General features: G+C 39.4%; 1 protein-coding gene across 9 annotated transcripts in view; it reads left to right on the forward strand.

Annotated features, from left to right (window-relative positions):
• Positions 1-26,133, forward strand: part of PIEZO2 (piezo type mechanosensitive ion channel component 2) — a 414,090-nt gene that overhangs the window by 301,184 nt on the left and 86,773 nt on the right. For 6 of the 9 annotated variants that reach the window (XM_060200651.1, XM_060200655.1, XM_060200653.1 and 3 more), the window contains exons 14-20: positions 2,646-2,769; positions 7,134-7,420; positions 9,049-9,197; positions 11,290-11,463; positions 21,923-22,146; positions 23,705-23,865; positions 25,910-26,086. In XM_060200651.1, the coding sequence (XP_060056634.1) occupies positions 2,646-2,769; positions 7,134-7,420; positions 9,049-9,197; positions 11,290-11,463; positions 21,923-22,146; positions 23,705-23,865; positions 25,910-26,086 (1,296 nt within the window). Of the gene's footprint in view, positions 1-2,645; positions 2,770-7,133; positions 7,421-9,048; positions 9,198-11,289; positions 11,464-15,049; positions 15,092-21,494; positions 21,528-21,922; positions 22,147-23,704; positions 23,866-25,909; positions 26,087-26,133 lie in introns of all 9 variants that reach the window. The other 3 variants (XM_060200656.1, XM_060200658.1, XM_060200657.1) reach the window with 2 other exon arrangements.

The raw sequence follows: 26,133 nt of genomic DNA on the forward strand, positions 1-26,133 counted from the left end.
AGTGAACAAGAAAGCAGAGCATTGGGGCCAGGTGGTAGCACACCTGGTTAAGTGCTCAGGTTACAGTACACAGGACCAAAGTTCTAGACCCTGGTCCCCACTTGGAGGAGGAAAGCCTTACAAGTGGTCAAGCAGGGCTGCAGGTGTCTCTCGGTTTCCCCTGTTCTCTCAGTTTCTGGCTGTCTCTATCCAATAATAAGTAAATGAATAAATCAAATTAAATACTTAAAAATAAAGGAATTATCTTGGGCAGGCTGAGTGGTGGCATGCCTGATTGAACACATATGTTACAATGCATAAGGACCTGGGTTCACACTCCCAGTCTCCACTTGCAGGGGGGAAAGCTTCACAAATGGTGAAGCAGGGCTGCAGCTGTCTTTCTCTCGCCTGCTCTATTTTCCTCTTCCCTTTAATTTCTAGCTGTCTCTATCTTATAAATAAAGATAATAAAAATATTTTTAAAAAACAGCATTGAAATAGGCACAATAATCATAATAATTTATTTAAGCAAAACTTAGCAAAATGACTCACTATGGTGAAAAAAATGAGTAGGTGTGACACTATAAGAAGTAATCTATACTGTTTATATGTTAGTCAGGACTTTAGATTTTATCATTTTTTTAATTTTTATTTATAAAAAGGAAACACTGACAAAACCATGGGATAAGAGGGGTACAACTTCGCATAATTCCCACCACCAGAAAGAACTCTGTATCCCATCCCCTCCCCTAATAGCTTTCCTATTCTTTGTCCCTCTGGGAGTATGGACCTAAGGTCATTCTGGGATGCAGAAGGTAGAAGGTCTGGCTTCTGTAATTGCTTCCCCACTGAACATGGGTGTTGACAGTTTGATCCATACTCCCAGCCTGTCTCTCTTTCCCTTGTGGGGTGGGGCTCTGGGGAAGCGGGGCTCCAGGACACATTGGTGGTGTCATCTGCCCAGGAAAGTCCAGTTGGCATCATGTTAGCATCTGGAACCTGATGGCTGAAAAAAGAGTTAGCATATAGAGCCAAACAAATTGTTGACTAATCATGAACCTAAAGGCTGGAATACTTCAGATAATGAGTTGGGGGGGTCTCCATTTTACAGATAGTTAGTAGGCCTATTTTAGTTATATTCCAAAGGGCCCATGACTGTGTTTTAGAGCCTGTCGAGAGTTTAACAAGCAGAGGATAGACCTTTCTTTGCATGAGGCCCTGACTTTCATCTCCAGAACTACATAAAAAACAGACATTTTTTTTCCTTTTCCTTTAGTATAAAAAGTATTGTCTTTATTATTTTAGTTTAAATTACAGTACAGTAGATGTTAGGTTAGGAAACAAGAAAAGTTTAGCAGAAAATCAAGTTCTTGAAGGTTTTCTTTGATAGGCATAAATTTGTCAAACCGATAAGGCATGTTTGGTTTATAGAGAAAGTTTCCTTCTACTGGATATGCTGCGTGTCTCTGTTGTCAGGCAGTTTATAATATTTCACTCCTCATTTATTTCCATATTCCACTTTGACAGCATTGCTTCAGAAGGTCAGGTGTTCATATCAGCCACTACCTTGAAAATATGGCCTTTAGATCACTTTTTCAGGAAAACACATTTTATTGTTTCCAGTTATTCCAAAATTCTCTATATTTAAGTTAGATAGATGCCATCACCCTTTTGCAACTATCGTTCAAATATTGTTGTCAGAAGTTTAAATACATTAAACTGGAAAGAAAGCTCACTTTACTACTGAGATTACTGTAACACATGCTATGGCATGGATACATGTCAAAAATATGCTGAGGGAAAAAATCAACTTATAAAAGAAAACATTGTATAATTTAATTTACATATAATGTTTCCAGTAAGTGAAACATAGAGACAGGATTAATGGTTGAGTAGGACTGAGGTGGAGAGAAAGGAGGTAACTGCTGTGAAGCTTCTTTCGAGGCCATTAAAATGTTCAAAAACTGATCACAGTTGTGTAGCATGATTCTGTGAATATACTAAAACCCATCAGTTCTATGCTCCTTGAATGGTGAATTTATAGTATGTAAGCTATGTCTTAGTATCTAAATGTTTCAGGTTCTATATTCTCCACAGAATATAAATCCTTGAGTTTTGTTTTGGTTCTTGTTTTTTTCATAGCTCTAAAGAAAATGTGAGCACTTAGAACTATTCTTCCTTCAGCTTTGGGAGATGAGTGGCGATGTGAAGGTGTTCTATTTCTGGGATGAAGTGTTCTTTTTTTTTTTTTTTTGTCTGTGGAGTTTTCAAAATAAGGAACATATAGCAAAGTGAAGCTAGTGTTACTAAAGAAATATATTTTCCTGTTTCAATGGTGCTAGTGTCACCGTCAAGACAGGAAGTTAAGGACTGGCCCCTCTCAGGAGACCAAAGGCCAAGGTTGATTTTTGACCCAGATGGAAGTAGTCTGAACTACTGGTGCTAAATGCGCTCTGGACACTCAATATGCTTGTGAATCCTCAGGAAATAGGAGTAAACAGTCAGTGACTTTTAGTTCAAATCAAGTGGGTAGCTGACTCACTCTCAACTTGAAGAGTTAGTTTATTGTGATCCCTTTGAAATGTGGAAAGAACATTCATTCTTTGAAATCTGTTTACACTTCCAGTGGTGGTTTCTTCCTTGATTTGCTAATCCTCTACTTACAGATACTGTTTACCATTACTTTTTGGCTCCTACTGAGGCAACATCTCACCGAGCAAAAAGCTCTTCGAGAAAAGGAAGCTCTTTTATCTGAGGTCAAAATCGGAAGTCAGGAAAATGAAGATAAAGGTAAACTAGTGTGTTTAGAATGTGAATGAAGATTTGTGTGTAAGAGAGAAAGAACATATCAGAGTCTTTATGACACAGAAGAGACAGAAGACTAACAGGAACTTGGAGAGACATGTAACAGGGCTATGATCTATGTCAGCTTTAAAACATACTTTTTAAAAATATCACATCATTTAATTTATCATAAAGTGATTCCTACTGCAAGGAAGAGGAAATGGAGGCTCAGAGAAATAAAATGCTTTTGTCCAAGGTCATACTGTCATTGAGTATTAGAACCAATAAACTGACTCAGATCTTTAAACTTCATATCCAGTTATTTAGAAAAAATATGAAAGAGAAAATGAAGGGGTCAGGTGATAGCCCAGTGGGTTAAATGCACATGGCATGAAGCGCAATGACTGGAGCAAGGATCCTGGTTCCATCCCCCGGCTCCCCACCTGCAGGGGAGTCGCTTCACAAGTGGTGAAGCAGGTTCTTAGGTGTCTATCTTTCTCTCCCCCTCTCTATCATCCCCTCCTCTCTCCATTTCTCTCTGTCCTATCCAACAACAATGACATCAATAATAACAATAATAATAACCACAGCAATGATGAAATAACAAAGGCAAGAAAAGGGGGAAAAAATTGCTTCCAGGAGCAGTGAACTCCATGGTTCAGGCACTGAGCCTCAGCAATAAGCCTGGAGGCAAAAAAAATAAAAAATAAAGATATAAGTACCTCTACAGTTTTAGAACTATATATAAATAAAATGAAAATAACTTATTCCTTAATTATATTATAACTTAATGCTTTGGTGTAAAATATGTTTATTGCTCACATAGTTGATCAGAGACCACTGCATTTTTTAGATTTTATTTTTATTAGTGATTTATAAAATTACAGGATAATAGGGGTATAATTCCATATAATTCGCACCACCAGAGTTCTGTGTCCCATTCCCTCCACTGGAAAATGCAGTAGTTCTCCCAAGGTCACCAATAACTATAACTATCCCCCCCCATATATATTTGCTATTTTTTCAGTGATCCTGCCCTCACTCCCTTCCTAGTTCACCCCCTACACCTATTACTTTTGCGTTTCTTTCCCTTTTTCCTCTTGTCTCAGATAAGAGAAATAGTGCCTGGTTTCCTCTGGTGTTTTCCGGATTCATTTCCCTTCCCTTGGTGGTTTAAAAACAAGATTCCTGATGACAAGCACGTCGGGTCCTGGTGGAATGGGGGTACAAAGTCATCTGGTTTACTTCCCCTAACGATTATCCCTCTGCGAGTATGGACCACAATTCTCTATGGGATGCAGAAGATGGGAGTTCTGGCTTCTGTAATTTCTGCTCTGTTGGACCTGAACTTTGTCAGGTCAATCCAAACCCCAACCTGCTTCTACCTTTCCTAGTGGGGTAGAGCTCTGGGGAGGTGGGGTTCCAGGACACATTGGTGGGGTCCTCTGCCCAGGGAAATCAGGATGGAATCACAGTAGCATCTGCAGCTTGGTAGCTGAAAGGCAGTAAGATGGAAAGCATGACAAGATGTTCAGTAAACAGGAACCAACAAGTAGGAGCAAATTAAAGTAGGGACCTTAGGGTGGAAGGAGATTAGGAAGTCTATCTTAGGAATGTTCCTAAGAGCCTATGTCTTACTAATCTTTGCTTGAGCTTGATAGCTAACATGGGGATAGACTAGAAATATTGTCTGGGAGGATGGTGAGTGGAGAGTAGAAGTAGAAAGCAAGATTAAGGCAGGGAGTTGCTTGCAAATTTGAAGAAAATTTGTAAATGCAATTAACTATTTACCACAAGGATCTAACCCAGAGCCTGTATCTATTCATATTTAGCACTGGAGCCTGTACAAACTCCAAGTTCTTCTCAGACTCAGCTAATAGTCCATAATCACAGCTGGGAACATTCTAGGCTGCATTCACTTCAGAATCAGTCTTCCTGGAGTGGCAGAGTAGGATGGCCCAACCTCCCTTCAAAGTGCGGCAGTCCCTCCCTACCATTGCTAGTTCATAGTGAGCGTACAGTCCGGAAGAAGCCTCCAAGAGGGCTTATGATGACATTCTTGATGGATATGATCTGTGATGGTAGAGAGAGGGATCTATTCTCCCACTTGATAAATTGTTGAGTGTCACTTGTATCCAGAGGAGTATTAGGTTTATGGGATCTGTCCTAAAGTTAAGGAGGAAATAGACCTAGGATTTTACCTCAGGAGTGACGGTAGCTCAGCGGATTAAGCATAGGTGGCGCAAAGTGCAAGGAAAGGCAGAAGGATCCAATTCCAGCCCCTGGCTCCCCACCTGCAGAGGAGTCACTTCACAGGTGGTGAAGCAGGTTTGCAGGTGTCTATCTTTCTCTCCCTGTCTTCCCCTCCATTTCTCTCTGTCCTATCCAACAACAACATCAATAACAACAACAATAATAACTACAATAAAAAACAAGGGCAACAAAAGGGAATAAATAAATATTTAAAAAATAGTTATACTCAAGTTTTTCTGCATTTACTTGTTTGATGATTATAATAAAGGTTGTTGTAGGAATAACAGTTTTCCTTAACTTGATATATAGTTTTTGCCAGTATATCTCTTGGCCAGTAATAGCATTGCTTTGAAAAGGAAGCTGTTAATTTTTACAAAAGCTGGACTGGTGAATTTAGGACTAATTCATTAACAATGAGTAATAATAAAGAAAAATTCAGCACTGGGAGTTGGGCGGTAGCGCAGCGGGTTAAGTGCAGGTGGCGCAAAGCACAAGGATCCTGGTTCAAGCCCCCGGCTCCCCACCTGCAGGGGAGTCACTTCACAGGCGGTGAAGCAGATCTGCAGGTGTCTCTCCTTCTCTCCCCCTCTCTGTCTTCCCCTCCTCTCTCCATTTCTCTCTGTCCTCTCTTACAATGAGGACATCAACAACAACTACAATAACAATGAAGAACAACAAGGGCAACAAAACGAAAATAAATAAATATAAAAATTTTTTTTAAAAATCAGCACTGACCAACTCCTAAGTTTTTATAGTTTCTCATTTAGGCCTAGTCATTGAATGCTATCTCAGCAATAAAAGTCTGTCAAGTTAAATCTTGACATTTTTTGGATGTCTCCACTCAACAAAAATAAATTCACCAATGACATTATGTAAAGAATAATTTGAGATCACAATTATTCCGACCCCCTTACTTTTCTTGCATTCTCACAGTTGCATCTACTGATTATTTCAATAAATTATTCAAGTTGTAGAACCTTGGTAACACAAAGATGAGTTCTATATATAAACATATTCTAGGATTAGACCAAATAAGCCATTAAATCCGATGCACACTAAGATTTAAATGTAGTTAAGCTATCATTACTTTTTAAATGAAAAATTAAAAATTAAGTGCCATTCTTATAATTTTAGTTCTTTAAAATAACTGCAATTCTTCTGGATGAAGATTATTAATATCAGTCATAGTTGGTAAACACAACTTGGATTATCTAGCATTATGAAACAGTGAGACTTTGAAATGATACAATCGTTTTTATTTGTGTTCTTTTACCTATTGTTCTGGATCCTGCAGAAGTCAAAACTGTCAGTGGATATCATAAATGAAAAGGGGCTGTATGAAAGTCAGATTTGCATTTATTTCTTATAAACTATTTTTCAGAGAGATTATGGTTAGTTACAAATGTTCTCTTTTCTTTTTTTTTAAATTTTTTATTTATAAAAAGGAAACATTGACAAAACCATAGAATAAGAGGGATGCAGCTTCCGCAGTTCCCACCACCAGAACTCATCCCCTCCCCTGATAGCTTTCCTATTCTTTATCCCTCTGGGAGTATGGACTCAAGGTCATTGTGGGATGCAGAAGGTGGAAGGTCTGGCTTCTGTAACTGCTTCCCCACTGAACATGGACATTGACAGGTCGATCCATACTCCCAGCCTGTCTCTTTCTTTCCCTAGTGGGGAAGGGCTCTGGGGAAACAGAGCTCCGAGGCACATTGGTGGGGTTGTCTGTCCGGGGAAGTCTGGTTGGCATCCTGCTAGCATCTGGAACATGGTGGCTGAAAAGAGAGTTAACATACAAAGCCAAACAAATTGTTGACCAATGATGGACCTAAGGGCTGAATAGTGCAGATGAAAAGTTGGGGGGGGGGTCCTCCATTTTGTAGATAGCTAGTAAGCTTATTTTAGTTAAATTCCAAAGGGTCTGTGGCTACACTAGTTTGCTTGTTTTTGTTTTTTGGTTTTTGGTTTTTTTTTTACAAATACTCTGTTTTCTAGAAAGATAGCCTAAAATGTTTCAAATCATACAGCAGTCAGTAAAATACATGTATCTTCACTGACCCAAGGGTTCTGGTCAAGGTACCAGCCAAGTGTAACAACAGTCTTCTGTTTTGAAGATGATGAGCAAGGCATGCATGTGGAAGTGGAGGAGCCTAAAGATGAAGAGGGAGAAGTTAAGGAAGAAAAGCAAGAGAGAAAGAAGGAAGAAGAAGAAGAAGAGATGGAGGAAGATGATGACCAGGACATTATGAAAGTGCTAGGCAACTTGGTGGTGGCCATGTTCATTAAGTACTGGATCTACGTCTGTGGAGGAATGTTCTTCTTTGTCAGCTTCGAGGGTAAAATTGTGATGTACAAAATCATCTACATGGTGCTGTTTCTGTTTTGTGTGGCCTTATATCAGGTACGTAAACAATCATCCTTTTTTTTTTTTTTTCATTTTTTAATTCCCACATTTATCCCAGGAATATATGTGAGTTTCATGGATGAAATTCTAAAGTACTATAATCTCTAAGAATAGCCTGTAAAGTGATCTGTATAATTCAACTATGGCATACTAAGAACCCTAAGATAAACAGGAATTACGATTTGTTTCAATTTGTTCACTAAATCGATCTTTAAAAAGCTGATGGAAGTTCTCAGAAATTTTTTATTGTAAAAAGCACGTCTATAGATTTAGATTATATTACTGAGCAAGTAATTTCAAAGTCACGACTGGATAATATAAAGTATTGGCTGATATTGAAATTACTTGGATGGGGCCCAGGTGGTCATGCATCTGGTTCAGCGCACAAATCAACATAAGCAAAGACCCAATCAGAGCCCTGAGGCAGGTCTGCAGGTGTCCATCCTTCTCTCCCTCTCTCTAGCCATCCTCTCTCAGTTTCTTTCTGTCCTATCTAATAATAATAATAACTTAAAAATAGAACAAAAGGAAAAATGGCCACTAGGGGCAGTGAATTCATAGTGCTGACACCAAACCCTAGCAATAACCCTGGTGGCAATAAGTAGAAAGAAAGAAAGAAAGAAAGAAAGAAAGAAAGAAAGAAAGAAAGAAAGAAAGAAAGAAAGAGATATAAAGAGAGAGAGAGAAAGAAAGAAGGAAAGAAAGAGAGAGAGAAAGAAATTACTTGTAGCTTGGAATTTGAAATCAGAAGATTGTGTGCTGTGTGTATATATGTTTACATATTTATCCATTATTATATAATGCATCTAGTACTTATATTTATGAAAATTAAAAGTACTTATATTTATAAAAATATATTAAAATAAAAAGTACTTATATTTATAAAAAATTATATTAAAATAAGTTAAATCTGCCCTCAGGAGGTGGCTCAGTGGTAAGTGTTAGGATGTGTCTGTCTATGTAGCATTCTGATTTGATCCTGTGTGTTGTATATGCCAGAGTGATGCTCTGGTGTCTTTTTCTCTCTTATTAATATGTAAATGATTTCAAAGGAGACTATGGTTTTTATCTTTACTAATGATAACAAGAAACTCAATTATAGAATAATGGCAAAAGTAAAATATGCTTGCATGCAATCAACAAAACAAAGCAACTACACAAGCCTGGAACTTATTCATGGTAAATATTTCTGAAGAGAAAGCAATAAAGTTGTAACCACTTTTTAATATTCAGAATAGAAATTCTCTGATGAATAATACTCACAGACTTATGATAAAGATGGGTATCTCCTGAAGATGGGTAGTTTTACATTTCATTTAAATACTACTACTTTGAACTTGAAAACAGAGTTCATTTTCTCCTAGGATACCCAGAGACTCCTCAAAGATGTGTTTGGTAACTTCTGGTAAAAATAAATAAATAAGTAAATAAATAAATAAATAAAATGAATCCTGATCCAGATCCATCAAACTCTCTGAGGAGCATAAAATTAAAAATTAAACATGAGGTTACAGTTATTTTCAAACCTTAGTAAATATGCTTTTATTTGAACCACCCAAATAGTTTTATCAATTTTCCTAACGCCTCTTTCTTTTCTCTTCTGTTCTCTCCCCTTTTATTCCTAGGTGCACTATGAATGGTGGAGACGAATTCTCAAATACTTTTGGATGTCTGTGGTCATCTACACAATGCTGGTGCTTATCTTTATATACACATACCAGTTTGAAAACTTCCCAGGTCTTTGGCAAAATATGACCGGACTGAAGAAAGAGAAGTAAGGAATTCTGATGTTTAGTGGGTCAATTAAGTGGCACATGGGAAGAAGACTTGAAATCCTATTTTCAGAGCTTCTTTTTTTATTTTTTATTACCTTTATTTATTGGATAGAGACAGCCAGAAATCAAGAGGGTAGGGGGAAATAGAGAGGAAGAGAGAAAGAGAGATACCTGCAGCACTGCTTCACCACTTGCAAAGCTTTTCCCCGGCAGGTGGGGACCAGGGGCTTGAACCTGGGTCCTTGAGCTCTGTAATGTGCCCTCAACCAGGTGTGCCACCACGCGGCCCCCTAGAGCTTCTTTATAGATGGTTTTAGTGAAGCATTACCATCCTTAAGATTCTGAAATGTCCTAGTCGTCTCTGCGGAGACATGAGCCTGGCACGTGCTAAATACTCAGTGAATATTGACTGAAAGCTGAATTGACTCAAAATGACGTGTTCTTTATTTTTTACTAGTGATTTAATAATGATTAACAAGACTGCGAAGACAACGAGAATATAGTCCCCTAGGGTTCCCACCACCAGAGTTCCGTGTCCCTTCTCCATTGAAAGCTTCCCTGTCTTTATCCCTCTGGGAGTCTGAACCACAGTGCTTGCTTCATGTGAAACCCATCTGCTTAGTACTTTACCAGTCGTACTTCCTGCTTTCCAAATTGGAGACTAGTTCTTCCACGTAGATGTGGGCCCATGAGCTCATAGTATGAAGCAATAGCCTCTCCATATTTCTGAGCAGATGTTCAGGTTCTAAGGAGTATTTGATGATAGAGATAAAGAAAATTCTCTAAGTGCTGATAGACTGGGGATGTTGTAATGATGTTTCCTGTGATAGTAATACTCTAGTCTTTTCTCATTTGCCTCTGCATACTTTTTTTCTTAAAACTTTTTTGTTAATCTTTTTTTGATTTTTTTGGATAGAGACAGCCAGAAATTGAGAAGAATGGAATATATATGGAGAGAAAGAGAGGGAGAGAAGGAGGGAGAAAGAGAGAGAGCCAGAGAAACACCTGTAGCACTGCACCACTCGTGAAGCTTTCTTCCTGCAGGTGGGGACTGGACACTTGAACCCAGGTCCTTGTATGGTTGTTGTAACATGTGTTCAACCAGGTGCTCCACCCAGCCCCAATGCTTTTTGAAATGAATTCAGAAACCCATTCAGAGCTTGGAATAGAGCAAAGTGTACTGAGGAAGCTAATATAAAAGACGAAAGGGAAACAGAGCCAGGCAGCCAAGCTAACAGAAGCGTAGAAGGTAGAGAGAGTGGGGATGACAGCACCAAAGCTGCCTTCAGGGTGGTGGAGAGGGTGCCGGGCTCCAACCTGGGACACACAGGGCAAATGAGCATGTTATTCAAGTGAGCTGTTTCTCCAGCCCTTAGACTAACACATCGTACACTTTTCATTAAGCAGGTACGTGTCAGATGTCTCCCCCATGGCCAGATGTTCTGTGCCTACGCATGTAACAAGAAGCAAGGCAGACCGAGTTGAAGGTCTGTGGAGTAGGCCACAAACAAAGCTATGTAATGTGCTGATAAGTTAAGCACAACCCATGACAAGACTGTACAGGAAGCAAAAAATAGACTGAGGCAGTGGGTGAGGAGGAATATTAACTGTAAAAGGAGTGTTGTGGGCAGGCTTCCTGGGGGAGGTGCCACTTATACTCCACTCAAAGAATAAAAAGGAACTTAATATTAGTCAAGTGTATGAATCAGGAGCTGTGAACAGTAAAAACATCAAAAATAGAGATTAATATTCTTGAGGTATAGTCACACCATTGGGCAGTACTCACAAGCCATAATGGTTGTCTGATAAGAACAGTAGCAAAGAGGGAGTTGGGCGGTAGTGCAGCAGGTTAAGTGCAGGTGGCACAAAGCACAGGGACTGTCATAAGGATCCTGGTTCGAGCCCCCAATGGTGTTCTCATCTGGAAAATTATTTGCATAGATATTTGCCTGTGTTTTTTTTTTAAATTCAGGCCCAGGCAGTGAAACACTGGTGATAACCAAAAATAAATATGTAAAAAGAAATTTAAAACAATGCTATACATCATTCTATACAACACAAAGGAAATCTTGCTTTTTTTTTTTTTTACAGGCTTGAAGATCTAGGCTTAAAGCAGTTCACCGTGGCTGAACTATTCACTCGCATATTCATCCCCACCTCCTTTCTGCTGGTGTGCATTTTACACCTTCACTACTTCCATGATCAGTTTCTGGAACTCACAGACCTAAAGTCCATCCCCAGGAAGGAAGACAGCGCCATCTACAGGTGAGTGAGAGCAGTGAGCCCATGCCTTTTACTGAAGACAACCCCATTCTCTGAAGTGAGAAAGCTAGTCATCCAAACTGGAGACTCAAATATGAGCTTTCAATAAGTACCAACCTACACGTGAATAAAAATGAGAGGAAGTGGGAGATATTTGATGAAGCTTCCACCACTGGTGACCCATGACAGGTCAGCGTTATCCTACTTGTGCAGGTAGACTCAAGAGTAGCCTTGCAGATGTTACAGTTGGTAATGCATGTTGGAACTAGCAATGTGTGTTCTCGTGTCTAGGGAGGTTATGTGTTTTTTAAAAAATTTCTTTATTGGGGGATTAATGTTGTTCAGTTGACAGTGAATACAGTAGTTTGTACATGCATAACATTTCTCAGTTTTCCACATAACAATACAACCCCCACTAGGCCCTCTGTCATGCTTTTCTGGGACCTGGACTCTCCCCGCCACCCCATCCAGAGTCTTTGACTTGGGTGCAATACGCCAACTGCAATGGGAGGTTATGTGTTTTTAGAACATTTGAGGTGTCTGAAAGTCTGGAATGAGTTTTATTGTGCAACCAGGGGAACAGACACAACAAAAGACGGTGTGCACCATTTTTCCTTCTGTTCTGAACATGAAAAAATAAGAACAAGCTACAGGGATAAAATCTGTAAATTAGGACAGCGTTTTTAAAAGATGAAGTGTGAAAGAGAAGATGGTTGTCTTATTTCTTGTGCTTCCATTTCATCAGTACACAGAAACTGTTTACAAGTAATTTAGGACAGTGCTCTCCCATACCATGTGAAACAATATATTCCACAACAGGGCAACTCCAAGCATCCTTGAATTGCAAGTTAGGGCTAAATTTCCTCTCTGCTTCTGTTAAGCCTATGATTCAATTCTCAGAAACCCACTTGCTAAGCAATTAATGAGCAGAGCACTATATTAGGAGAACAGATACCAAAATTAAAAATTCCTCTTTGCTCCTTTGACTTTCCTTAATTTTTTCAAGACAAAAGGAAAGAAAGAAAGAAAGGATGGAAGGAAGAGGACATCAGAAGATAAAGTAGTATTTTGTCATCCACAGTTTGTGAAATAAAAGAATTATCTGTTGTAATAGGTTCTAGATAACTCCAAAACATTGTAATATAAGGATTAAAAACATTAAATAATCTTTATTTATGTATGAACAGAAGATACATTCTTTGTTCTATTTTGTTGAGCCTAAGGTTGCATTTAATTTTTGTTCTGAGTGTTCTCCAGTGACCCCAATCAGTAGATTCCAGAGATAGTCTTTTATTATTATATTATTTTTTATATAATTTTTATTTATAAAAAGGAAACACTGACAAAAACATAGGATAAGAGGGGTACAACTCCACACAGTTCCCACCATTAGAACTTCATATCCCACCCCCTCCCCTGATAGCTTTCCCACTCTCTATTCCTCTGGGAGCATGGACCCAGGGTCATTGTGGGTTGCAGAAGGTGCAACCTTCTCTGGCTTCTGTAATTGCTTCCCTGCTGAACATGGGCGTTCACAGGTCAATCCATACTCCCAGCCTGCCTCTCTCTTTCCCTAATGGGGCAGGGCTCTGGGGAAGCGGAGCTCCAGGACACATTGGTGGGGTTGTCTGTCCGGGGAAGTCTGGCATCATCTTAGTATCTGGAAACTGGTGGCTGGAAGAAGAGTTAACATATAAAGCCAAGCAACTTGTTGACTAATCATGAACCTAAAGGCTGGAGTAGTGCAGATGAAGATTTGTGGGAGATAATCTACCAGTTGTTCTTTATTATTATTATTATTTGTTATTTTGCCATCAGAAATAGCCAGGTCCTACTGAAATCTTTCTCCTCCCGACACCAGTACAGGGAGAAGGGCCTAGATGGGATCAGTGGCTTCCTTCAGTTAACATGAAACATTAAGGAAACTAGTGATTAGCAGCTCAGGGACTGAGGCCAGGTGGTGGCACACCTGGTTAAGTGTATTATGTTACAATAGGGAAGGACCCAGATTTGACCCTCCAGTTCCCACCTGCAGGGGGAAAGCTTCATGAGTGGTGAAGCAGGGCTGCAGGTGTCTCTCTTTCTCTATCACCAAGCCCTCTCAATTTCTGTCTGTCTCTATCCAATAAATAAAGAAAATTAAAAATACAGGTTAACAAAAGAGATAAGAATACTTAAAAGAAAAAAGAAAAAAAAAAGGAACTCAGGTACGTTCAAGGAGAGACTAAGAAAAGTTGTTGAAAGAAGACATCAGGAGTCAGACAGTAGCGCAGCAGGTTAAGCACACATGGTGCAAAGTGTAAGGATCCCGGTTCGAGCCCCTGGCTCCCCACCAGCAGGGGAGTCGCTTCACAGGCAGTGAAGCAGGTCTGCAGGTGTCTGTCTTTCTCTCCCCCTGTCTGTCTTCCCCTCCTCTCTCCATTTCTCTCTGTCCTATCCAACAACAACGGCATCAATAATAACTACAACAATAAAACAACAAGGGCAACAAAAGGGAATAAATATTAAAAAAAGAAAGAAGAAATAATTTTAAGATAAAGGCTTACAAAACTGGGCCTGTGAGATGGTGGGTTTTGTGCCCTCTCTGTTATACACAGGACCACATTTCCAGCTGGCCCCAACATGCTAGAGGAAGCTTTAGTTCTACAGTATTTCTTTCTTCACTCTCTTTGCCCTTGATTCTTTATTTCTTTTCATTAAATTTTCTTCCACTGTTTTCTTGCTGTTATTATGTTTACAGTCTCTGGTGACATAAGAAAATAGAGGAGTTATTTTCACAAAGCTTTTTTTTTTCTGAAAAAAACTAAAGACCTTCAGCATTGCAGTTTTATTGACAGACACACCTGGGAGATGTTTGGGGTACGTGAGGTTCCAAATATCACAGTGATGCATGTCACATGAAGATTTTGGTTCCCCAGTGCAGTAGTACATATAAAATGTTTGCATGACACTGTAAATAGCAGTGTATCTGAAAAGATAATACAAATATTTGAATTTAAAACACCATGTTGTATGTGTAAAAACGATAGCCGTCAAATGTATCTGACTAATAACACTTTTGCTGGAAAGGTATCTTGATTTAGGGGGAAAAAAGCAGTTATCTATAAAGCAGAATAAAATTGGCACAATAAAATGAATAATGCCAGTTTTGCCTATTTTTTAGTTGTTTTAGAAAACTTTGTCAAGCAACAGGTTGAATTTAAATGTCATGCAAAGAATTTTTTCAATCTGGGGAAGGAGAAGGAATTAATCTCTTATACTTTATCTTCTTTCACTAAATATTCTTTGCACATTTAATATTATGAGTGTTAGTAAAGTGTGTTAGACGGGGAGGGATGAGAAGAACAGAAAACCTTATCACCTTCCAGCATTATTTCCTGACAACATCTAATGTCATGTTGCTGTTGGGTCTTGCTGAGTAGACTTCTTTAATGCATGGAGCATGTGTCTTTGATGACACATCTTGGGATGTAAATCTCTGAGACTCAATCTACTCCGTTCACTGCTAACAATCTCCTCTTTCTCTCTCTGACTTGTGTTCCCATCGCCACCGCATGCAACCCTGTGCTTCCATCTCTTAACCTGGTAGCCATGCCAAAGTCAATGGGCGCGTATATCTAATAATCAATAGGTGGGTACCGCCACGTTTTCTCTCTTGTTTTTATTTTTTAAAAAAAAAGTGGTCTCTCTCGGTGTGTTAAACACCTGACTGTTCAGTGAATGAGCTGTTAGATCATCTGACAGTGGACGGTGGTGTTCAGGTATGTTCATGTATGTACTTTGCAAATCCACGCCATTGGGTGTTTATACCGCATGGAGCCTGCCGTGCGGATTTAGAGGTTACCGAGGGTCTTCAGCTGGTGCTCAGTCGTTGTTCTTGGTTAAAACATAGGCCTCATTTTAACTTCCTTAGAATTAATCTAAGACTTTCCTAAGAGTTCATCTGCCGCTTAAACACATAACTGAGAGCTCAGCTCAAGAACCCCCTCCTCCACAAGCCATCAATGCCAACTTGCTGTGCTGCGATTAATTGCCCTTCCTCTGAATTCCCGCGGCACTCGACCATGGCTGCCTCCTGGCACTTGCCTTCCGGTCCTCTGCCAGCTTGTCTAGTCTCCCTTGCCAGAGACATCAGCTCCTCAGGCCTGGAATCTCTGCACAGTTCACCAACGTGTTCCCAAATCACCTACTCGTTAGTTGACCCTCAGCGAAGATTTTTTTGGTGAAGTGAAAATAGTCATCACAATATATATATTTTAAGTTTGTTCCATATTGGTTTCTTAAAATACAACTTGACTTGAAAGGTGGAAAGATTGAAAATTGATGAGTTACCTACCAGATTTTACAGTATGTTCGCAAAAGGTAAGCACAAAAATATGGAACTGCATCATAAAAAAACACATCACCGGGGGCCGGGTGGTGGCGCACGTGGTGGCGCACATGGTTGAGCAGCATGTTACAATGCGCAAGGACCCGGGTTCCAGCCCCAGGTCCCTGCCTGCAGGGGGAAAGCTTTACGAGTGGTGAAGCAGGGCTGCAGGTGTCTCTCTCTCCCTCTCTACCACCCCCTCCCACTTGATTTCTGTCTCTGTCCCAATAAATAAAGATAAAAAAGTATAAAATTTAAAAATCACCTAACTGGGGAGACAAAACATTCAAATAACCACATGTAATTTTTAAAAAATTGATAGTGGTTATATAGAATTTACCGGTTTAGATCTAATTTACTAAATCCGCTTTTTTACTTTATTAGGTAGATAAGATCAAATACGCACTACCCTAATGACATATCATTAGTAATAAAAACTGTGACTTAGCCAACAGAAACATGCATTTATGATCAACCTGATGAACATAATAAATCTTGGAAAGATTTGCTGGCTGTCCAGTCCATTCACTTTTCTCTAAAACAACATATCCCAGGAGGCAGACCTTCCAGGAAAAAAAAGGGAAGGGGCTAGCAATCAGAGTCTCACTATGCAGGTCACTAAGTAAGAAGGAATAAGAACTTCTATTTGACATGCTGAGAAAAAGAAAAGTCAAATTCAGATTTTATTTTGAAATCTTAAGCTGTTATTTAAATCTCATCTCTGAAACGTAGGATTCTTTTTCTTCATTCCTTTTTCTCTTCCTCCTCCTCTTCTCTTCCTCCTTGTCCTACCTCTCTCTCTTTCTCTGTCTCCAATTCTAAGCTTCTCCCATTTGCTTTATTTTAAAAAATGATATCTAGGACACAGACGAGGACAAGAATTTGGTGCTAGTTATTTCAGATTTCTGTCTTGAAAATAAGCCTATGTTGGTTGCCCCAAGTCATAATACCAAAGAATTCATTTGTAATGGGGTCAGTGAAATAGCTCACCTAGATAGCAGGCAGCTTTGCTGTTGTGCAACCCAGGATCAAACTTGCCACTGCCCACCATGTTAAAGAAAACTTTGCTACTGTGGTCTCTGACATTCTTTCTGTCCCCTGTCTTTATATTAAGAAAGAAAGAAAGAGAGAAAGAAGGAAAGAAAGAAAGAAAGAAAGAAAGAGGAGGAAGAAAGAAAAGGAAGAAAGGGAGGGGAGAGAAAGGAAGGAAGGAGAATACAAAGAAAGAAAACATAATAGAATAATAAAGATTAAGTGTCACTCAAAATAATTTTAAAACAGGAACTTTAGTACTCTCTTCTTTCCAGTGGACTCACTTGTTTTTGTCTGGAAGCAAACTTGTTAAGCAGCCCCCAGGACAAATGTCATTAACAAAATAGGCCTACCCCTCACCTGACAAAGGCTCTGTGTAAAGTATGTCTTAGATTTAATAGAGTCCACTATTAGAATGATTAGGTGGATACTTTTTTTGTTTATTTGTTTCCTCTCGATTTGCTACAGGGTTGTCTCTGCTGACCCATGTCTACAGGTGTACACCACTACTGGAAGACACTTCCTTTTCTTTGAGACAGTATGAGAGCCAGAGAGGAAGAGAGAGGCAGAAAGCACACAGTACTGATCTACTGCTCAGGAAAGTTCCCCAGGCAGGTGCCCCTATGGGATAGCCAAGGGCTTAATTCCAGCAAGACATCTCCCAGCCACCAGGGCTAATCCTTTTATTGTTAATAAACATTCTCATATTATTTCTTAATGTCTAGCATTGTATAATAGTATGTACAGAAATATGAATTCAGGGGTTGGATGGTAGTATACTTAGTTGAGTGCACACGTTATAATGTGCAAGGACCTGGACCTTAGGTTCTAGCCCCCATTCCTCACCTGCAGGGAGAAACCTTCACAGGCAGTGAAGCAGGTCTGCAGGTGTCTCTCTGCTTCTCTTCCTTTCTATCACCCTCTTCACTTTCAGTTTCTCTCTGTCTCTATCAAATAGATTTTTAAAAGGAAGAAATGAATTCTGGGTAAAGTCTCAACATACTACAGTTAACTTCAGGGTTCTTTATAATTTAGACATTACCTTGCAAGATGAATGATTGTGGATAAGGTCTAAGTCAGTAAACAATTTAAGTTAGAATATTTTAGCAAAAATAATGGTCATTTCTCCAAGCTATACAGAAATGAAAATCATATCATCCAATCCTAGGAATTTTTGGAGGAATTTCTGCTACCCATGATTAAGATACTATATTAAATTTACAAATCAACCTGAGAATACAGTCTTCCAAATCTGCTTATCATTTCTTAAACAGCATAAATATTATAGTTTAAATGTTGCTTATAAACATGACAAGTTTGCAAATTTTCTTCTAATAGTATGATGAGTGGAGTGAGGATGATTATCAATTAGGATAGTTATAAATAAATGAAATTTAGATGAAGGTGTGTTACAGTGGTAGATTTTTTTGTTTTCTTTGATGGAAACTATCTTCATATCCGACTTTACAAAGTCAATTCGTTGTATAAATTTAGACCCCCTGCAGAATCCAGTTCCTCGCCTTACTTTGAGTCCCAAGTAAGAATCCTAGTGATAGTCCTCAGATCATCACCACAGGATTATCTATAAGGAATTCTAAGTGCTGTGAGTTATTTAACCAGACGTTTCAGGCAACATCTTGCCTAGTATTCAGGCTTAACTTCATTTTTGGAAAATTTTGAAATTTTCAGAAGAAGAAAAAAAAATTAAGATAAACAGACTGGTAGGGGCTGGGCGGTGGCACAACTGGTTGAGCACACCATTGAGTTACAATATGCAAAGATCTGAGTTCAAGCCCCCTGTCCCCACCTTCAGGGGAAAGGCTTCAAGAGTAGTGAAGCAGTTTTGCAGGTATCTCTGTCTCTCACATTCTCTATCTCCCCCTTCCTTCTTGATTTCTGGCTGTCTCTATCCAATCAATAAATTAAAATAATAAAATAATAATAGTAAAATAAGCTTCTTTAAAAAGGTAGAGAGACTGGGGAGCTAGGCACTGATGTGCATGGTTAAGTGAACATCACGGTGCGTAAGGGCCTGGATTCAAACCCCTAGTTTGTCCAGCAGCCAGGAAGCTTTACCGATAATGAAGCCATGCTGTAAGTGCTGCTCTCTTATCTCCTCACTCCCCTCTCAATTGCTCTCTGGCTCTACTAAAGTGAATAAATAAAATGAAAGAAGAAAAAAAAGATATGCAGACCTTCCTGGAGAATCAGTAAGCTAGTCATTACAATGAACTGGCCGTCCTTCTGTCTGTGAATTCTGCATTGCACAGACCACAGCCCCCACAAATTCAGGGAGGGCAGATGAGATGCAGGTAACAGGATACACAAAACATTAAATAGTAAAGACCAGCTCCAGGGGCCGGGTGGTGGCACACCTGGTTACAGCATGCAAGGACCCAGGTTCAAGCCCCCAGTCCCCACCGCAGAGGGGAAGCTTCACAAGTGGTGAAACAGGGCTGCAGGTGTCTCTCTCTGTCTATCTCCCTCTAAATCTCCCCTCCCCTTCTAAATTTCTGACTGTCTCTATCCAATAAATAAATAAAGATGATAGAAAAAGATTTAAAAAATAAAGAGCAGCTCCAAAGGAAGATGTGTTTGCTGTTTTTCTTCTAGATGAAAATACGCAGGCTAAAGGGTGTGCTGGTGACAAAAGTACAGCCCCAGTTTCACTCCTTCCCTGATGTTCTGCTTGGTGCAGACCTGGCACAGGTGATGATAGTCTTCTTATTCTGCTTCCTCTCCAGTAGGAATCAGAACTGATGACACAGGATTTCCAAAACCTAGCATGTGAAAATCTGCCACTAGCAGATCGTTCTTAACTTGGGGAAAAAAAATTCCCGTGAACTTAGAAAAAAAAAATTCCTTTGAGCACTTAATAGAAGTCACCTGAAATGCCCACAGCACCCCATAAAGTAGAAACTGTCATTCCATTTTACAGATCATCTGAGACCAGACAGGGGTTTTTGCCAAGTCACTCAGCCTACTCAGCTGTCTACTTGCTGCTGAAATTCAAGTGTTTCTGATTCTAAAGCACATGATGATGATGATGTTACCTCCAAAATGTCCTTATGAGAAAAAGAAATGAGAGGACTTGTGCCAGCCTTTTTGTGCAGTAAATTTCTCTCATCCACTTAAGGGGAACTCATTTGTATGTGTTTTCGGTCCGCAGTTTTTATCTGAATGTGTGATACAAGCTTCAACTCAGTTTGTATGCTGACTAACAAACTCCCAAATGACTATGCCCTCCAAATTTGTGTGATTAGACTTCTTCTAACCATACCCAGGTTTTAGATGATTCATTTATAGCAAGCTGTAATTTACCAGCTTGATGCTCTGTTTTTTTTTAAAAAAAGTAATTACTTTCGAATAATAACCTCTGTAAGAGTCTAAGAACAATGTTGACTTGTGACAGTAGTTGTCCACTTATTTATAAGTGTGTTTAAAATATAAAACTAATCACAGCTGAGCTTAGATTTTTATTTAGAGAGCTCCACCGTTTTTTATTCCCTTTTGTTGCCTTTGTTGTTTTTGATTGTTGTGGTTATTGATGTTGTCATTGTTGGATAGGACAGAGAGAAATGGAGAGAAGAGGGGAAGACAGAGAGGGGGAGAGAAAGACAGACACCTGCAGACCTGCTTCACCGCTTGTGAAGCGACTCCCCTGCAGGTGGGGAGCCAGGGGCTCAAACCGGGATCCTTATGCCGGTCCTTGCGTTTCACGCCACGTGCGCTTAACCCACTGCTCTACCACCCGACTCCCCAAGCTCCACACTTTGTAGAAAATAATAACCAGCAAAGTTCAGTAATCTACTCCGAGCCCACGATTACACACATAGAATAACCTTGTTAATAATCCATCCTATCCCAACCAAACTGAAATGGGTAATGACACAAAGAGGTTAGTAATAGATCTTGTCTGAAGATCTATTTTATATCCCACAAAGTTTCATTTAGATATTGATTTGAATGCAAATAGATTCCATAAGAAATAATTCCCAGGAAAAAATTTTAAAAATATAGTATTTCTTTTGGTCCGCTATGAAGCAAGCACTAATGCCCTGGTTGCCATAAGGAACGAGGCTCAGTGGAACTGTGACCTGTTCCCTCATATGGGCTCATACACTGTCTCCTCACAACTGTTGGTACAACGGTTTGACCTCAGTGCCTGAGAATGTGAAGCCAACTGCTCCTGGAGCCCTCAGCAACCATGGCATATGCTGTAGGTGAGGCAGAGTGAGATGAGCCTATGCAAAGGCTGACTGAAATTGTACATTACTGATGAGTTAAAATGTAGCTTATTTAAGATGTGAATGACTTGGTTATTGTGGGATGATGTGTTGCATTACTGAAAAGTAGCATGACATGACTTGCTTCAGCAGCCCATGTACTCTATCTCCTTTACAAACTGCAGTCCTGCCCACTATACAATTGGTCGCCAAGCCCAGGTTCCTAGCAAAAGCACGCTGTCCATGCCCCCGCTGGAATGCCTTTGGCGTTAGGACGTACTGCACCCAGCATACAGGAATGCAATAGTGAATGATATATAGCATGATGTGTGATCTCTGACATTCCTTATAATCTTTCTGTTCTCATCTCCTTTTTTCCCTTTTCTATTCCAATTACTTTTGAGCAGCATCAAGAAAAAATTACCAATCCACCAAAATGAGTAAGTCCCCCTGTGAAGCCATGAAATGCTTGCTCTACACGACACCATTTCATGCTTCTACATCCTAAACTCTGACCATTTTCTCCTGCAGGGAAAAAAATGTCAAGTTTAGGTGCTGAGAGTTCTCATTATTGACTGATCACTACAATCTGAATCAGAAATAAATAAATATATATATAAATAAAAGAAAAACAACTGACAAAACCTGAGCCCATGGTTTTGTTTTTAGAAAGAGGTTAAAAAAAAAAGTGACCAGATGCTAACAGCCCCACATCGCAAGGCCTGTGCACATGCACTGTTTTTCATTTTTGTTTATTCTTTTTTTCCACTTGCCCCTCGTTCAGCCTTGGCCACCTTCCCCTTCCTCTTCTCACTCAGCTGCTCTCTGCCTACAGATTGGCCCACCCTGAAGGCAGCCTCCCAGACATCACCATGATGAATATGACCACCAGCCTGGAGAAGCTGGACATGAGGAAGATGACTGGGCTAAGAGAGGAGGAACCAGAGGACTGCTCTGAACAATCTGAGAAGGGTGAGCTTGAAAAAGACAGTGAAGAGGATGAGGAAGAAGACGAGGAAGAGGAGGAGGAGGAGGAAGAAGAGGAGGAAGAGACATCAGGTAATGTAGACTGACATCATGGATGAAAAACGTGTTCTTTCCATACCTGTATTGGACCCAGCAAATGAAATTAGGATTGACTTTTTTTTTTTTTTTGGCTGCTCGAGTTCTAGCATTCTCTGTGTAGTAATTTCATCTCTCATTTGTAAGAGATCAGAAATCTGGTTGTCCACTCTTTACACACATGAGGGAATCCCCTTTGGGAACACAGAGGAGTTGGCTCTGATTCTATATCAACAAAGATGCTTCTTAACAGAGACTAGAGCCACAGACAGGCAGCAGTATCTTAATTTCTGAAGTTCTAGACACACCCTTAAAAATAAAACAGCCAGTTTGAGAGGTGGCACAGTGGATAAACCATGAGGTGACAAGTTCAATTCCTGTCATAGCATATGCCAGAATGATGTTCTGCTTCTCTTTCTCTCCTCCTGTCTCCCTCGTAAATGTATAAGTAAACTATATTTCAAAAGAAAAGAAAACACTCAGGCTTTTCCAGAAAGCTTGTCATGTTAAATGTACATTTAGAGGAGATAGGAAGGGAGGGAGGGAGGGAGAGAGAGAGAGAGAGAGAGAGATAATATGTGTTTACTTGCATTGTGAGACCCTGGATTCCATTCTTCTGAAAACGATGAAGTAGTGTTCTGACTTCTTTGTTCTCTCATAGGATATAAATTCTTTTTTTTTACTTTCTACGCCATATTTTTTTAATTAAATTACAAGATTGTAAGGTTACAGCATATTTTTTTCTTTTTAAAATATAGTTTTGTTCCATCCTAATGTTTTAGGCTATGAGAACCAAAAAGAGCACAGGAGCAAGAGGATCAGTATTATCTAAAGTTCATTTCTAGAGTTGTTTTTGTTGTCTTTCTTCTTTTGGGTTTTTCATTCTTTGTTTTTCTGGTACTTCCTCAATTTTCTTCCTAGATTTGAAATAATATTTTAATATTTTTTATTATTGGAGTTTCATATTGGCTTAAAAGACTAATAATATTTCAGTGGTAGTGTGTGTGTGTGTGTGTGTGTGTGTGTGTGAGAGAGAGAGAGAGAGAGAGAGAGAGAGAGAGACTCACAGCACCAACCACCAAAGTTTTTGTGCAGCCCTGGCAACCACCAGAACTCTCACAGAGGCTAAGGGAAGTTTATTTGCTTTACAGGTTCATTTACTTTCATTATCTATTTCCTACATATCAGTAAAACTATCTTGCAGCTGTCATTCATCTCTTATTTCACTTGACATAATCACCTCAGGTTACTACTGTTCACCAGAAATTAAGCAATAATAGTTTTAATTTCCTTAAAGATAAGTGAAATCAAAACTCTTCACATGAACTTAACTGAAAGATTGAAAAATGTTAAGAGTCCTAATGTTTGATATCGAAGCTGTGATATGATTTGGAACGCTTAAATCAGTCCCCTTTCAGAGGTTAATATTCTTAGGATTTACCCACTACTGTTCTTTCTCAACTTTTGTTCCATGTATGAGAAAGTTGTAATACTTGCTTTAAATGATGCAAAATAATAATAATAATTCCATGCTCTTTGGTGGACTGTTTTGCAGATTTAAGGAACAAATGGCACCTCGTGATTGACCGTCTCACTGTGCTTTTCTTAAAATTCTTGGAGTATTTTCACAAGATGCAGGTGTTCATGTGGTGGATTTTGGAATTACATATCATCAAAATCGTCTCCTCCTACATTATCTGGGTTTCTGTCAAAGAAGTGAGTTAAATGTGTTTATCATGAGAACAAATGGATGTACTTTGTGTCATTCTATCCCTTTTTCAGCTTTCCATTTTTATTGTAATGTAATTGCTACTGCATTAGAACACCCAGGATCTAAGATACACAGTAACATACCAAAAACCACAGGATAGCTGTTCCGAGTAGATGCAAAGATAACAGAGGAAAAAACATCTCCTTGCTCAGCTTGTAAGCAGTTTACTTGGATTCCCAAGGTTCCTTCCCCTCAGCTGGTTTGGAAGGATACAGGAATCTTCCTCTTTTTGCATTTCCTGTGAAAATCTGTCTCTTAACCCTCTTGCGGAAATAATAGCAACCAATTTATATTAGCAATGTGTAAATTCGTGTTCCACGATTTTATATTTTTCTTTTTATTATTATTATTTTTTTATCTTAACAGAGTACTGCTCAGCTCTGGCTTATGTGGTGCCAGAGATTGAACCTGGAACTTCAGAACTTAAAGGATCAAAGTCTTCTGCATAACTTCTCTGTTATCCCCCTGACCTTTTGGGTTCTATAGTTTTCATAAATTTTTGTTTATTGTTGAATCTCTGTATGCTTTGGAATCAAACTATCCTTATCCAAAGTCACATCAAAGGTGCTTATTTTTACAAAATTTCCTCCCAACACTTATCACATCTTTCCAAGGTTATCATCCTAGACTTCTGAGGAAGGAGACACTACTGGAAAAGAATGTATTACAGAAATCTTTCCTTTGCACCAGCATCTCTGACTCAGAGAAATAGTTAGGCAGGTAATAGATGCATACATGATATGTAAAAAAGAAAATGGAATTGTATATAAATATCTGTGTGTATATATATATATTGAATATGGAAAAGGGAATGTTACATAGATATAGAGATAGATATATACATTTCCTTCTCCCTTTAACATTTTTAAATTTTTAAATATTCATCTATTTTGTATAGAGATAGAGAGAAGTTGAGAGGGAAGAGGGAAAGAGAGACACCTGCAGCTCTCTCTTTTTACTGTCCATGAAGCTTCTCTCTATCAGTGGGAACCAGAGACTTGAACCCGGGTCCTTGTGCACCGTACCACGTGGCCACCACTCAGTCCCTCCTTTTAACATTTTTATCCACCGCTATATAACCCATTTCAAAAGACTCCTGGAGAATTCTGTGAGAAAGTATTCTCCTGAGGGAAGGGGTATATGCTGTTTTGCTGTGTATCCTCAGCTCCTCCCAGAGGTCCTAGCAACCAGTAGAAGGGTAATAAGTACTTAGTACCTGAAGGCAGACATAACTGAAGGAAGTCTGCACCATTGCAGTTCCTCCTAGGTGTCAGTTAATGTTTCAGTATGGCAATTACTTTCATTCTCACTAGGCATCCCGTTAGCCTTCATCACGTTCTTACAAGGGAGTCCAGTAAATTGAAGGCTTGTATTATTCTTAGATGGTGAGGCAAAAGTGTGAAAGATACAGTTCTAATCTTGGCTCACAGTTTGATGGTAATGGCTGATAAATGTGAAAGTCATGTTTGCATGTGTCCCCAGGAAGCTCTGGATGTGTGGGACAGGGAATCTCAGTGAGAGAGTGCATTCTGGTTGTTAGGACGATGGGTTCTCTGAGGGAGAAGTCCACACTGAGTCCCATCATTCTACTGCAGGCTTTCCTGCCTTTGTTCATTCATCCTTAATCGATAATGTGCTTCTCACCTTTCTGGTCTAGTTAACCTTGTGCATCCTTTTAACTATTATCACTTCTAGGAAATGCTTTCTGAAACCCCGTTAGTACTGAGGATTTCTTTTGAGTAGTTCACATGATCCTACTCGCATCTATTTGTTAACCCCTGCTACATGATATTGACACCATCTGAATGAATGTCTGTCTACCCTATGGGATCTATCTTTGTGCCCTGAATGAAGGCTAATGCTCCAACACAACTAGGGACTCACCAAGCCTTTAATGAACTGAGATGAGCTAAGTGAATCAGTCTACTACATTTTGTGAATACCATGCTATGTTGTACATTTTCCCCATTTCTCATTTTATATTTTTAGGTGTCCTTGTTCAACTATGTGTTTTTAATTTCTTGGGCTTTTGCCTTGCCATACGCCAAGCTGCGTCGTATAGCTTCAAGTGTCTGCACTGTCTGGACTTGTGTGATCATCGTCTGCAAAATGTTGTACCAGCTACAAACAATTAAGCCAGAGAACTTTTCTGTTAACTGTTCCTTGGTAAGCCTCAAAGATGGGGAAATCTTTTGTTTTCCTTTATTGAGGGA

This window comes from Erinaceus europaeus, chromosome 10 (assembly GCF_950295315.1).
Source record: "Erinaceus europaeus chromosome 10, mEriEur2.1, whole genome shotgun sequence".
NCBI classification, from domain to species: Eukaryota; Metazoa; Chordata; class Mammalia; order Eulipotyphla; family Erinaceidae; genus Erinaceus; species Erinaceus europaeus.